Here is a 15,304-nt window from a genome sequence, read left to right on the forward strand (position 1 = left end):
TTGTTTCTGTCAACTTTTCACTTAATAAAACAATTAATAAACTATTTCATCTCAGAACAATGTTTGTGTGTAATTTTGCTCACTTTGTGACAAGTAGTTATATATTTAGCTAAATAAAGTAAATAAACGTATGTTATACGTTATAATAATGCCCTTTAGTCTTATACAAAAGCCATCAGCTTCACACTATTCATATATCCACAAGGATATATGAGCAATATCACTCTTGTACCCATGCGCTGTATATTGGCACTGGTGGGAGGCATGCATTATTGTCCCACCAGTGACGATATACAGCCACATCGCACAGCTATGAGTGGGATATTGCATTTATACAACAGTTCGATGGCATAAATATGTATATAAAAAAGAAAATCTAACACGGAGAGACTAAGAATCTATTTGGTAAACTACTTTCTTCCACCATTCTTTCACATCTGCAGCTGACATCAGAACAGCAGAAACTGTTGCTACTTCACGTTGCTAGTATTTGAATGATTCTCTAGTGTAATGTCTAGTAATGACCAAACAGATGATTTTGCTGACATTTTTAAGAGTATAAGCCTGAATGGCATGAAATGCCAGCAATCTACAAAGATTTAACCAGAATTTTTCTGTTGCAATCGGTAGACCATGATATTAGTATGGTATAAATACAGCACTAAAACTCACAAAAGAGAAATTATACTGTTTTTCTCTTAGGGCTTATTATGCTGTCTCTCTTGCCATCTTGTGGATGAACATAATCAACCGTCCTTGCTCAAAGACAGGCTAATGGCCACCGATCTGCTCTCTCTTGGAAATGATAAATATTTAAAAATAGACAATATCCTTATAAATAAACTGCATAGTTGCAATCTAAACAACTACATTCTCGACTAAAAAGCCTCAAAAATACATTATGTTGTCCAACAACAGCAATATTTGTCAAACTGTAGAATGTCCTCTGCTTATCGTTGTATGTGGGAGGAATAATACACAAAGGTAAAGGGTTAAGAGACTGGTCGAGTGCTGTTTCTGGCAGAATATCGCACGGCTACCAGCCAGTCAGATTTAAGAACCAGACAGAACTCTTGTATAAACTTTATTATTGTATATCCTTATTTCTTTATTGTTCAATAGTACATAAAAGGAACATAATAAGCATGAGAAGAGATCATTGTCATTTATGCTGTTGTTCCAGAGGGTTAGAAAAAAATATATAGGCCTACTTAGGTTCAACATGAACCAACAGTGTAATGTTAGTTGTGTGGATATTGTCATAACAGTTGCCTGAATTATTTGGGGTTGATTGTAATCTATTAAGTTGTGTACTTTCCATTAAAATGTTCCGACACAGTTAAACTGCAGTTTTAGAGCGTATTTTACTGTCATTTTAACTGTGATAATGTGAGAAATGTTGGAGGTGTGTAAATAATTTTAGGTTTGACCATAGGTGCTCACATGATGTGATGTTACTTTCTGTCACCGGACTCCAAAACACCCCGGTGTGAGATGCTCGAGTGACTTCCATTAACTGCTCAGATCAGAACATCTGATGAAAATGCTTAGCGAGACATGATGTTCCCTACTGACAGACCCTTGTTGTACCATCATTTCCTTTGTATAAGAAATTTCACACTGCGAGTTAAATTGACTCTTTCAATCAGTTTCACACAATATAAAAAGTCGCCAGTGTTCTCACTGATGCAGTCAGTGTGCAGTCTGAGTGTCCCGGTGATGAGAGGACAAATGGGATGATAAAATTGCCTGACTGACCGCAGTTTTATGTTGGTATGAGGTAAAAAAAAAAAAGACCCACCAGTATAGGCCAGAGATGTGACTAAATCGACAAACCAATCCATCAAACTGTTCTGTCTCAATGACTTTTCTATTCACATATTTTTATGCACATTTTGGATCATCACAGAAAAAACAGCAAGCGACATATAAATGATGGAAATGCATATTAAAAAGGGTATGCACACAACTGAGCAGGATAACTTTGATCCAATAAGAGAAAATGTGCATAAACTATGATGGAAAGAAGTTTAATTTCAGCATGCGCTTAATAACATGAATGCGATTTTGTTTTAAAAGATCATGATATAACAAAATGGGTGAGTTGGGATGGCATTGCTGGACATACCAGCAGACTGACAACATTATAAAACATCTGATATGTTGTTTTGGTCATTCTAAAGTCCCTTAGCGAAAGTCTGTCATTAAATTGATGGGTAACACTGTATAATTACACACTATGAATCATTTTTAAGCATTAGCAAATTGTTAGTTCATTATTTGTTTAGCATTTCCTCTATGTTAACAGCAGTTTATAACCACAGATACAAATGCTCTATTCTTGAGTTATAATAATAATAATTGTATTTTCATACATGGTTAATTATTTTTTTATTACTAAATTAAGTATTATCGCATTTACAAACCAGTTATTTGAGAGAAGTTGCTGGCTTTTAAATATTATTCAGAATGTGTAAGTAAATAATTAATAAAGTATTCAAATTAACCTTTATATATCTTATTTTTAGACATTTATTAATAGTTAATTTATGCTTTGTAAATCTCTTATTTGTAATCAGTTAAATTCTAAACAGGATAAAAAAGAAAATAAACGACTTTATTAATTTCTATTCATTGGAATATACACAAATAATCTGTATCAAATGAACGGCCAACTACCAGCATATGTTTTACGCAGCAGATGCTCTTCCAGATGCAACCAAGTACTGGGAAACACCTATACTGTACCTCTACACTCTTGCATTTACACACACACTCATATAATACGACCATTTTTGTTTACCCAATTCACTTATACACTGTAAAAACCAAAATGTTAAGGTAACTCAAACCATTTGAGGAAATTGAAGCAATTTGAGCACAGTAAAACCATTTGATAAAGTTGACTGTTGGGTTACCTGGAGGAAAACCACACAAACATGGGGAGAACATGCAAATTCCAAACAGAAATGCCAACTGGCCCAGCCTGGACTCGAATCAGAGACCTTCTTGCAGTGATGCAACAGTGCTACCCACCGTGCCGCCATTTTTATTATTATTCTTTTTCTTTCTGTCCTTTCCATAAATCACAAATGCGTTTATGCGTGCTCCAATCTAGCTTTCATTTAAATAACAATAAGTTCAAACTCCCAACGTTTGTGTAAACAAGTTAATTCAGCGAGTGACTTTTCCTTGAAGGAAAGTCATATGGTCCTTTTTGATTCGCCTCTAAAAGTGACAGACTCTGCCTAATTAATTAAACGCAGAGCTCCCGCTGCTCGAGAGACGGAACGGTTGAGGACCCTTTTCATGGCTGACATCACAGGCAATAGCTTCCTTTTTTATCTTGCTTTCCCATGGGAGACATACTTCCCCAGCTCTTTCATTTCCGTCTTTTCAGTGTACTTCCCTTTTCTCATCACCTCTCTGAGCAAATACAATAAGTGTCCACATGTGACAGCAAACGGCAGTGAAAGAACAGGTGGGACTCTTGGAAATGAAAAAAGAGATAATATTGAGACATACACACTGTGACCACTTCTCATACACGATAGTAGCTCTAATCATCCCTGAGTGAATCGAATGTTTCTTGAAAATGAAACAATGGAACAAAGATGCCTCCAATCATTTAAAGCACCTCAAATTTGACTAAATCGAAACCCGGCAGCTGCATACCTGCAGAATTGCAATTGCGTTTTCAATAATGCAGCCGAGGGGAAACTGAAGGATGGAAATCATTCTGGGTAAAAGTAGTTATGTACAAACTGGCATGGAAAAAGCGTAGGCGGACTACAGGGTCTTGACTGAGGAATCTTTTTTTTTTTTAAATGTCAAAAAGTCTGCCTTTTTAAATCTTTGCATCTTTATAAAACCACTTACTTTATCTGCGTGCGTGCCCTTTAGCAAGAAATGCAGTTTTTTTTAATGGGAAAAATGTTCTGAGATTCAAATTAAGGTTAAACATTTTGTAATTTTGGATGCATGTAACTTTCTCTAGCTGTGTTTAAAGTGAAAATGTAACACTTAAATATCAGTATGACATAACTCTTTGCATCTTGGTTGTTCCTTTTTGTGACCCGGAAACTGATTAAAGTATGTCATGATGTAAAGTGCATAGCTTAAATGTATAAATTGTGCAACACTTAAATGTGCAAAATGAGAAGTTAGGATAGATCAAGGGAAGCTGTTTCAACAGGCTATAGGGTTGTCAAAGCTGAGTTACAAAACTAGCTAATCAATAATAGGCTATAACAATATAAATGGCCCAAAAATCATCACAGAACTAGGGCTAGGCGATAAAATTGGTATCAATATAATTTATTGACCGAACTCCATTGTCAATATAGCTGAAAAAATATTCATTATGTAGATTCAGTATGAAGCGCTACAGTTTTATTAAAATTTGGCCACTGAGCATGTGCTTTGGAAGCAGTGCCAATAAGCTCAGGGTGTAAGTTTGTCATTTCCAGTGGAGGCGCGCGACTTGTTGCGCAAGTGTGAACTGAGTGCAATTTCCAGGAGCACCTATAGTTGAAAACATCTGAACTTTTCCGAATGCCCCAAGAGCACAGCGTTTCATGTAAGTAGAACTGACCAATCTGCTTCAAACTTTTATGCAATATACACATTCCAGTAATAAAGGCAGGCTAATTACCTCAGACAAACACAGTGCACCCAAACAAAGCAGTGCTGCTTACTTTTCTCCATAAACTTGCATCGGAGTGTAGCAATGATTATTCCGTTTGTCATCCTCTGAAAAAATGATTGATGGTCACCTAGTTACGAGAGACGCCAGGAGAGCGTGAGCTCAAAGTCCATTGTAAATGGTCAAGGAATCCACCCGCTCGTGTTTGTTACTTCAAGTCAAAATAACATCACATGCTAAAATAAGAGCCATATAGCAGCAGTGAGGAGATTGTAAATAAAAACGGATGTAAGGATGTCGCCAGAGTGCTTTTTGGTTTCTTTTCTTGTGCATCCCAGCCACTAGCTCCCCATCTGAAAGATTTTTTAGCATAGGGGTAATGAAGTCATTCAACTTCACAATTTGAAATATTTCAATATGTAATTGAAAAATGATGGTTAGTTCCTTTTCTTGAAAGCTCAGATTTGATTATCATAATGGATACAGATTTTGATCTACGTTAGTTGCACACACTTTGTAACATTTTATTAATCAAGTGTATGAGTCTCTTTTACACTAATGTGTATTTTATTATAAAAATATGAAATATTTTGTTTAAATATTTTTGTTTTTGACTATTAAATCTATTTGCCTTAGCAATGTGGGTAAGTTAAAATAAAGTGGTTAAATAAATAAAAAAAAATCCTAATATTTCTAAATGTATTGTTAAAAATATTCAATAATTATTGATATCGAAGGATATGAAACATGACATTGTGATCTTTTTTTTTTTGCAATATCACCCAGCTATAACCAAAACATAGACATTACTATTCCAAAGACAGTTTATCTAGTTACAAATGGCCAACTAGAGCTGCACAATTCAGGATAAACCAAGTATCTCTGAGTTGACGTTGCAATCTTAAGCAAATAATCATGCAGCTCAATCAGCACCACTTAACATCCAGACTGCATTTATTTATTTATTTATTTATTTTATGATGTATGCATGAATCAACCCACCTTACATTTACCGGCCTGTCTGGAGTATCTTGAGCTCTGCATTATTGGCATATCTGTTGTCTGAATAGCTGTTATTTTCTACATGTCTCTGTGTCTAAACATGTTTGTTGTTGTTGTTGTTTTTACCTTTCTAAAACAACTGCCAGTGTGTGCTAGGGCTACAAATTGTTTATTTAGACAGGTGTAGCAAACTGGCTTACCAATTGTTTATTTAACTACTAGTTATGGCATGCTCAATAATGGACAAAAGACTTACAAACTTATTGGATAGCATTTAAGGATATAAGACTATCAAATCTGTATAAAATAACTAGCTTGTAAAACTGACATTGTTTCAAACACTGTGTTTACATTTTTATCAAGTACAATGGGCAAAGTGTGAACAAAAAATGTAAACAAATATTATTGGGCTTAAAAGCTGTAAATTCGTTCGCTGAACATTGTTTCATTACCTCATCAGCTCCTCTTATGAATGAAAGGCGACTGTTGTTCAATGGCGGCTTGTTGAAATATCATGTGGTCTAACAACAGACCTGCAACAGACCCACCTGCCGGCCAAATCTGGTTTAACAGCTGCATGTTAAACAATAATGTACCATGAAGTGCTTGAAAAATCAAACGTTAGCCTGTAAAATTTATTTTATTTGTAAAGGAAGCTGTCCATAACCCTCGACTGTATGCTGCGGACTATGGTATTAGGTTAATAACAAGATAAGATGACTGTTTATTAAATCATCTTAAAATTGCGAAGTAGTAATAGTAGCACTTCTCCAAACCCATTTTCCCCTTTAAGCTTGTAAATATTACTTTAAAAAAAGTATTTATGTATTATTACCTATTCAGGCACGCTATGACTTTATATTATAGTATTCAGCTTTTGAAAAGGTCATTAATCTTTGGTCCTCTGCTGCACCCTTGTGCTCATCAACAACACAACTTCACAGCCAATCTTCAAACCTGTCTTTATTACCATTGTGTGATCCATAACCTTAATTTATAATCCATATGTGTGGTACGGAAACATTACAGTTCAATCCAAAGCTAAACTTGAAAGGCTGGTAAAGACAGGGAATGATAGGAAAAAGGAAATATCGATCCTTACAATCTCTCTATGAGCAATCCGTTCATCAAAACGCACAGGGCTGCGTTTCCCGATAACGATTGATCTTAGCACTTAAGAGCGTTTTCTACGAGTCATTTTGCGAACGTTCGTTATTGTTTCACGTGCGTTTCCCAAAAATGCACTTAACACAATTGCACGTAGCCCAGCTTTAAGTGCAACTTAGGAGTCGCTATCCGTTTGTTAAGTGCTGAAATGTCACGCTATAGAATGGCTCGTTATTGTTGCACATGTTATAGCAATCCATATAATTGTTCTTCTACTTGTGTGAATGTATATTCAACTCGAATAACATAAAAAATATATATTTTTGAGCCAGTTTAAAAACATAAATTAACTGGAAATGTCGTACTGTAAAAACACTGTCTTGCTCCAATCTCGCATAAAACTAATTCTAACAGTCCTTGCCGGAAATGACATCAGCATCATTTTCGATATTTATATGAAACCTTAATTAAGTAGAATTATTTATCAATTTCTTTATCAAAAATTGCTTATCTCACATCAAAATAAATAAATAAGTAAATAAATAAATAAATAAATAAGCTCTTACATTTATTTTTGAAAAGTTTAGCCTAATTATCCCCACCTGATGTGCATTTGCTAATAGGACAAAAATATAAATGAATAGAGATATACGTACAAATAAAATGAATAATGACTTTGAAGAGAAGTAAATTGTAGGTGCAATTTGCCGGTTGTCCAGCAGGTGCCCTCATAACTCTGTCTCCTTACGATGCACTTAAGGCTTTACGATTACTCCAGAGCACTCGTAGATCCACTAAGATTTTCAAGTGCTACTTAAGTTACGATGCTTTTGGGAAACAGACCGTAATATTAAGATCAGTCGTACGATCATTTCTACGAACTTCTTAGGCTTACGATGCTTTTGGGAAACGCAGCCCAGTTTGTTTTGAGAGTACAGTACCTGTTCGTGAGAGTTACTGTCTTCTGGTCGACGATACAGGCTGCCTGTGTGCGTATATAACGTTTTATAATTACATCAATTAGACTTTTAAATATGTAATATTTGTTAATGATTGAATGTTTGTGTTTATTTGGTTTTTTTGATGTCTGTTTCTGTTCAGTTTATGCAAATGTTGGCCTAGAGTCCAAGACAAATTAGACGAAGTGTAAACAAACAAACAAACATAACGTATCCATAACATAAATACCTTAATAATTAATTGTTCTAGCTTTGGATGCATATTGGTCAATAGTAGCAGGCTATGTCAATTTCTATGCTTATTATGTTTATTTTTGTGAAACAGGTTTAAAAAAACGGCGGTTCATTCCGCTGTGGTGACCCCGGATTAATAAAGGGATTATGCCGAAAAGAAAATGAATGAATAAATGAATGAATGAGGTTTATGAAATCGAAAATATACTGAATTTACAATATTCATCCTTTTGTGCATTGTGATGTATTGACTATAATTCCTAAAGGCAATAACTTGTTTATTTATTCATGTACACATGGTACTTTTTGAGTAACAGTTCCTTAGAAATGTGATTTACTTTAGATCATAAAACAACAACATAATATATTATACCCACTTCCAAATTACAAAGTTGTCAGCTAAAAAAAAAAGTATTTTCTATTGAACGATGCTGCTGATTTGAGAGTTCCCAGTATACATTGGCATATGAATAAATCATGCAAATAGTGTTTTTCTGTTAACAGGTTTTATTTTTTTTTTTTGAGGTGCTGTTGGTTTTGTGGCCTGTGACCTCTTTGTGTGTGATGATTAGAGTTCATTTTTTCCTGATGACAATCTGCAGGTATTAAGATAGTTTGTATCTGTATGTCGGTCTAATCTCTAATTTCTACCTATTTTTTCCATAAGAAAAAAACATCTGAATATAAAAGCACATTTCCAAACTTTTGTTCTTTTACTACTATTTTGAGGGCATCATGGTGGTGCAGTGGGTAGCGCTGTCGCCTCACAGCAAGAAGGGTTGAGCCTCAGGTGGGTCAGTTGGCATTTTTCTCCCCGTGTTTCCCCCACAAGTCCAAAGACATGTGGTATAGGTGAATTAGGTAAGCTAAATTTGTCCATAGTGTATGAGTGTGAATGAGTGTGTATGGATGTTTCCCAGTGATGGGTTGCAGCTGGAAGGGCATCCACTGCGTTTTATATATGCTGGATTAGTTGGCGGTTCATTCTGCTGTGGCAACCCCAGGTTAAAAAAGGGACTAAGCATAAAAAAAAATGAAGAAATCAGTGACCTTGCTGTGAGGCAATCGTGCACCACCATGACACTCTGCCAAATGATTAAATGAAAATATAAATTGAATTGTGCGCCCTGACAAGAATTTTTTGGCTGCACAAAACAAGTAGCGATATACATTCAAACTGACTAAACAAAATAGTGTAACAAATGTATTGAATATTATTCTTCCTCGATCCCTGCTTTAAATCCAGCGACCGTCTCTGTTTAATCACAGTCTGGGAAGGTCTTTTCTATGGTTCCTCATGTTTCTCTTCCTCTCCGGTCACTTCCTCTGTCTTCTCCTCCTCTTTCTTTTCCTCCTTTTCCTTGTCTTCCTCTATCTTCTCTTTCTCTGGTTCTTCCTCTTTCTTTTCTGCCTCTGTTTCTTCCTTCTCTTCCTCCTCTTCATCCTCCACCACCTCCCCAACAAAGCGTTCAATCTCAATGATTCGCCGTCTGATACTCTTCCGCGTCTCTTCATGTTGTGCCAACAGCTTGTTCACCTTGGTCTGCATGAGCTGTAGTGTGCTGTACATCCGGTTGACGCGGTCCTCCAAATCCCTCTCGTCCGGCTTCAGCTTTGAAGGGTCCAGCTCCAGCAGTCCATCCTTCAACAGAATCTGCCTCCCTTTCTCCTCCAGCATAGCCTTGGCATCTGGATATTCCGTCAAAGCCTCCATCAGATCGTCTTTGGACAGACAGAAGAGGTCTGAGTAGCCAATGCTTCGAATATTAGCCGTCCTTCGGTTTCCTGCTTTGCTGCCCTTGATGTTCAGAATACTGATTTCTCCAAAGTAGCTTCCATCGCCAAGAACAACAAACTGAGTCACACCGTCATCTGCCACCACAGCAAGTTTGCCATCCTTAATGATGTACATCTCACGACCGATGTCACCTTTTCGACAGATGTAGTCCCCGGGGCTGAAAACTTGAGGGCGAAGTTTCAACACCAACTCAATCAGCAACCCGGCCTCACAGTCTGCAAAAATACGCACTTTCTTGAGTGTATCCAAGTGAACGTTCATGCCAATCTCCGCTCTTAGCTTGTCTGGCAAGTACCTCAGTACTTCTCGTTCATCTTGAGCTTTCTTGTTAGTCCACAGGTAGTCAAACCACTTGATGACCCGGTCCTCAAGCTCCTTGCTGACATGCCGTGCATGCATGTACTGCTTAATATTATCAATCCTAGCCTGGAACTGAGCCTGGGCTGCGTTCATATTTGAGATCATTGTTGCAATGTTACCGACAATGGTGGCAAAGATCAAGACGCCAACCAGGAAGTCAACTACATGGAAGAAGAACTCAGAGTCGAGCTCTGGAGATGGCGTTTCTCCAATGGTGGTGAGAGTAAGTGTGGACCAGTAGAGGCTGAAGGAATATTTCCGCATGAGCTCTCCAAACTCAGGCTCGGTGAGAGCAGGATACACCCATGCATCCGAGCCGAACCCAATAGACTTGGAGAAGGAGAAGTAGAGGCAGGCGTTCCAGTGGATGATGATGATGATGTACATGACCAGAGTGCAGATGCGGAAGATGTTGGGGTAGTTGGTCATGGTTTCAGAGATTTTGAAGAACTCAAACATGCGGTTCAGCCGGAGCAACTTGTTTATGCGGATTTCTGGGTAGTCCAACCCCAAAATAAAGTAAAAGATGTCTGTGGGTAGCATAGAGATGACATCGAGGCGGAACTGGAGACTGTCGGTGTAGCGCTTGAGGAGGAGCTTCTCGTCTTTGACAAGCAGGCCTTGTTCCAGGTAACCTGGTTAAAAGAAAAAAACATACAAGATAGGGATAAATGATTGGAATAAAATTTATTATATCATGATAAGGAATTCCAGCAAGTTGTGTGTGTGTGTGTGTGTGTGTGTCTTAAAAGTCTTAAAATTAAATAATTAAAGTGGTAGTTCCCCGCTTTCATTGTTTACTCTCTCTTTGAAAAATGCTGATTGCCGGGACCCTTTGACTTTCATTGTAGGAAAAAATACTATGGAAGTCAATGGGTGCTAGCAGCCAGCATTTTTCAAATTATCTCAAACAAAATAAACTCAAACAGGTTTGGAACAAGTCGTATCACAGGTTTATGCCTTCATTGAAACATCTGAAATAACAAGTGATGTACAGTACCTGTTCGTGCTCTGAATGCCATATCAGCCAAGTAAAGCAGGTCAGAGGTGTAGTCCAGGAGGAACCACGTCAGTAGATATTCATGCTGAAGCTCCTCAAAACAAGCTCTGTGTGAACAGACATCATATGAATACACTCCAGAGTATTTAAAATGCATCTGCTCTGTCTGGTATGGATGCATTTATTAGCTTATGGGTTGAAGGGAGTAAAGGAGATTCTTTTTTGTATTCTATTTGTGTTCTTCATCTTATGAACATCAGATTATTACCGTGCAATTATAACTGTCCAATTGTACATGACAGGGAATGTGATTATGAGCAGCCACTGATAGTACAGAAGTCCCGCGGGGTTAATCACAAACACCTCCTTGGGCCTGGAGAAAATGAAGTTGACATGAGAAATAATCAACGGTGATTGCTTTGAACTTTTGATGATCACAAATTAGAAACGGCTAATAAAAAGCATGAGACCAACCCTTCCTTTTTCTCCTTTTCCTTTTCTTTCTCCTTTTCCTTTTCTTTCTCCTTTTCTTTTTCCTTCTCCTTTTCTTTTTCCTTCTCCTTCTCTTTTTCTTTTTCCTTTTCTTTCTCATTATCTTTTTGCTTCTCGTTCTTTTGATTCTTCTCCTTCTTTTCTTTCTTCTCCTTCTTTTCCTTTTTCCTTCAGGATGACACACAGGTTAATACCATAAAACATTTGGACATTGTTTATAGACTGATTAGTTCAGGTATTCTACGTACTCCTTCTTTTCTTTTTTCTCTTTTTTCTTTTTCTTCTCTTCCCTGTGGAGATCAAAATGCACATCAAATTAATACACAAACATATATTAAAGAGACAGTTCACCCCCCAAAAAATAAATAAATTCTGTCATCATTTACTCACAATTCACTTGTTTAAAGAACTTATTTGAGTTTCTTTTGTCTGTTTTTAATTAGTTGAAAACCTCTAACCAGTGACTTCCTTTTTTTTTAGACTGGATGTCAGTGATTACAGGTTTTCAGCTTTCTTCAAAATATCATCTTTTGTTATCAAAAATAAACGTTTTATAACCACTTGAAGGTGAGTAAATTATGAGTCAATTTGAAATATCCATTCATTATATTACATGATATTATATTATTATATTATATTATATTATATTATATTATATTATATTATATTATATTATATTATATTATATTATATGTGATTACTCCTCGTTGTTGTTGCTGTTGTTGACATTAAATACTCGTCCTGGAGTCGGAGCTGAAATTGGGTTTTCGCTGTCCTCCTCCACCTCAATTATTGGAGACACTCGGGGTGGGACTGCTACACCCAATGCTGTGGGTACAACCGTCATGATTCCTTTTCTATAACAATCAACTAAAAAAACAGTTAATAAGTTAATAAATAATTTACATTAGGTAAAGGTTATGACATTTTCAAAAATAACTAAAATGATACTTTAGTTCATGCCAAGAACGATTTCGATCTGCCCGTGCACCGACATTTTATTGTGAGTTAAAACAGTAACACTTTACAATAACAGTACATGAATAATGATGTAGTAATATGTAAATTAAACGTTACTTCATTATGAGCTAATGATGAGGTAAGGCATGTGCTTATCAAGAACTAACATTATCTACAACATAAATCATATGAATTCAGGTGTGAATAATGCCTACACTGTAAAGAAAATGTTTTAAAATTGACAGTTTCACTGGCAATTTTGGTTGCCAGTAATACTGTAAAATTTACAAGTGCACTGTAAAACCAAAACTGCCAGTAATACTATAACGTTTACAGCATTTTTTAATGTATCTTGCAACATGTCATGAGTTTATTTTGGTTGCAAAAATGTTAAATATGAATATATTTAGTTTAAACTTTAAGTATAATATAGACTAACGATACCATAAATACTATAACTATACTATACACTACCTGACTAAAGGCTTGTTGTTGATTCCAGTTGTAAGAGCAACAAATAATGACTTCTAGTTGATCAATTGATAAAGTGGCAGAAGGAATCTGTTAAACTGCATCACAATCATCACAAATACTGCAGAAGACCTATTGGAACCCGCATGGACCCAAGATTCTCACAGAAATCAGTCAAGCTTGGTAAAGGAAAATCATGGTTTGGGGTTACATTCAGTATTGGGATGTGCGAGAGATTTGCAGTGTGGATGGCAACATCAACAGCCTGAGGTATCAAGACATTTGTGCTTTATTTTGGTCAAATAAGCGTAATCTAGAGGCCTTTGACTTTCATATAAGCCACTTCTGATACCAAATGATCAACTAGAAGTCAAGTCATTATTTGTTGTTCCTAAAACATGGAAAGGCGACAAGACTTTTGTCAGGTAGTGTATATAGGTTATTTTACTGACATGTATTTACAAGTAATTAAGGTGGCTTAAAATTATAGTTCTTGAATGGTGCATGCATTAACTCATCATTAGTTCATAGTAATATTTGACATATTAGTAAATCATCATTCATGTACTGTTACTGTAAAATGTTACCATTAAAACAGACCATTTAAATGCCATTACACATTTTGAACGTATATTTGTGCAGACAAAATATAATATGTATTCTTGACTGAGTGTAAACAACAATATTAGCATTCCAACTAACTTAATAGATATTTAACTCTCCCAGCATTTTATTGATGTTTTTACAATCCAAGATCACTTGACTACAAATTTAAAGCAAAAAAATAAAACTGGCACCAGTTCAGATGAAACTCACCAAATGTTTTCCTTTAGCCCAAATCCTGTCCCATCCTCTCCTGATCAGAAGAATCACTGAGCCCCTAAGAAATTACAGGCCTTTCTGTCTGGCGGAATTAAAGATACAGTCAAATTACAGCTAGTGCTTTGAAAGGAGGAATACGCCTGTGGTTCATTTGTTCTGTTGTGCTCTGTAATGATATCTCAGACTTGCATGACCCTGAGAAGGATTTGGAGATTAATGAGAGACTGGAGTGACAAAGACAAAGCCTCCTCCCTGCTTTCTTGAATGGTAAATTATTTATATTCCCTCCAACAAAAGTCTGGGTGAGACTCATACGCAATTATACAATTTTGGCAACCTGTTGTTTTTTTGTTTCAATTGTTCCATTTTCAGACCTAATTTTATGTTTATGCTTATGGATTTACCAGATAAACATGTGTGAATTGCAATGTTTGTTTGTGGTATGCTATACTGACTATTAACTTTAATTTCATAGTGTGTGTGTGTGTGTGTGTGTGTGTGTGTGTGTGTGTGTGTGTGTGTGTGTGTGTGTGTGTGTGTGTGTTTTGTAGTCTCTATGTTATTCTGGTGTAGTTTGTGTATGTGCTTGCTAGGCTGTGAGCAGTAGAGTGGAGTGAGAGATTTGGCTCATGTAGCAAAATCTGCCCAGTCAGCACTCTTCAACAGATCTGCTTTATCCTATTAAAACAAACCTGCCAGCCTTCCTTTCACACCCACCTGCAGCTTTATTAAAAAGCCAACAAGAGAAATGCAGTAGGTGGCCTGTTTCATTGGATATATGTAGATTTTGCTTGATTCTACGCTTTAATCTTAAGATAGTTTTTTAGTATTTTATGTATATATATATGTGGCAGGGTAAGTAATGTGTGTAGTATGAGTGTATATTTTGACTATACATAAATATGTTAAGGTTGTATAACATAGATAAACTGCAGATAATAGGCTCTATTTTGACGGTCCTTGCACAGAGCGCAAAACGCAGGGCGCAAACGCTTTCAGGGCATGTCAGAACGCATTTTTGCTAATTTAAGGACGGGAAAATCTGCTTTGCGCCATGGCGCATGGTCTAAAAGGGTTGAGTTTATTTTCTTAATGAGTTATAGGTGTGTTTTGAGAATAAACCAATTAGAGTCTCATCTCCCATTCCCTTTAAGAGCCAGCTGCGTCGCGCCATAAGCGCATTTGCTATTTACAGGACGTAAAGGAAGTCTAAGTGGAAAAACTGAGCATTTCATTAGCAAAACAGTTAACAGTTGACAGTTTTTTTAACAGAAAACTGTTAAACAGAGCATCTACCGCGTGAGAATGAGAGATAATGGATCACTTTCTCTTTCGCTCTTGGATAGGGAAACCTTTACGCACAGACATCAATTAGTCTATAGATAATTAATTGCGTTTGTTAAGCGCAAATATTCGTTTCAAAACTGTTTCTAAATTCAGTTCTAATTTCCAGC

The 15,304-nt window shown here is 36.4% G+C and overlaps 3 protein-coding genes across 4 annotated transcripts in view; 1 reads left to right on the plus strand and 2 right to left on the minus strand.

The window, feature by feature from the left end:
• The window catches only part of tacr3a (tachykinin receptor 3a), a 97,372-nt gene extending 91,172 nt beyond the window's left edge, over positions 1-6,200 (minus strand). The window contains exon 1 of the mRNA XM_087235703.1: positions 6,100-6,200. Within this exon, the coding sequence (XP_087091829.1) occupies positions 6,100-6,104 (5 nt within the window). The 5' untranslated portion in view covers positions 6,105-6,200. The remainder of the gene's footprint in view (positions 1-6,099) is intronic.
• Positions 6,201-9,232: 3,032 nt separating this feature from the next.
• On the minus strand, positions 9,233-14,034 carry cnga1a (cyclic nucleotide gated channel subunit alpha 1a). The gene is given in 7 exon segments (NM_001145623.1): positions 9,233-10,740; positions 11,106-11,212; positions 11,374-11,478; positions 11,580-11,765; positions 11,846-11,887; positions 12,299-12,467; positions 13,845-14,034. Coding segments are annotated over 6 exon segments (2,094 nt in total). The 5' UTR covers positions 12,445-12,467; positions 13,845-14,034.
• A 535-nt stretch (positions 14,035-14,569) lies between these two features.
• The window catches only part of LOC147837473 (uncharacterized), a 65,676-nt gene continuing 64,941 nt past the window's right edge, over positions 14,570-15,304 (plus strand). Inside the window, exon 1 of one of the 2 annotated variants that reach the window (XM_087237507.1) lies at positions 14,570-14,705. The gene's annotated coding sequence lies outside the window, so the exon portion shown is untranslated. The remainder of the gene's footprint in view (positions 14,706-15,304) is intronic. The other variant, XM_087237508.1, reaches the window with a different exon arrangement.

The sequence above is a fragment of the Danio rerio genome, chromosome 1 (assembly GCF_052040795.2).
Source record: "Danio rerio strain M-AB ecotype USA chromosome 1, GRCz13ab, whole genome shotgun sequence".
Classification (NCBI taxonomy): Eukaryota; Metazoa; Chordata; class Actinopteri; order Cypriniformes; family Danionidae; genus Danio; species Danio rerio.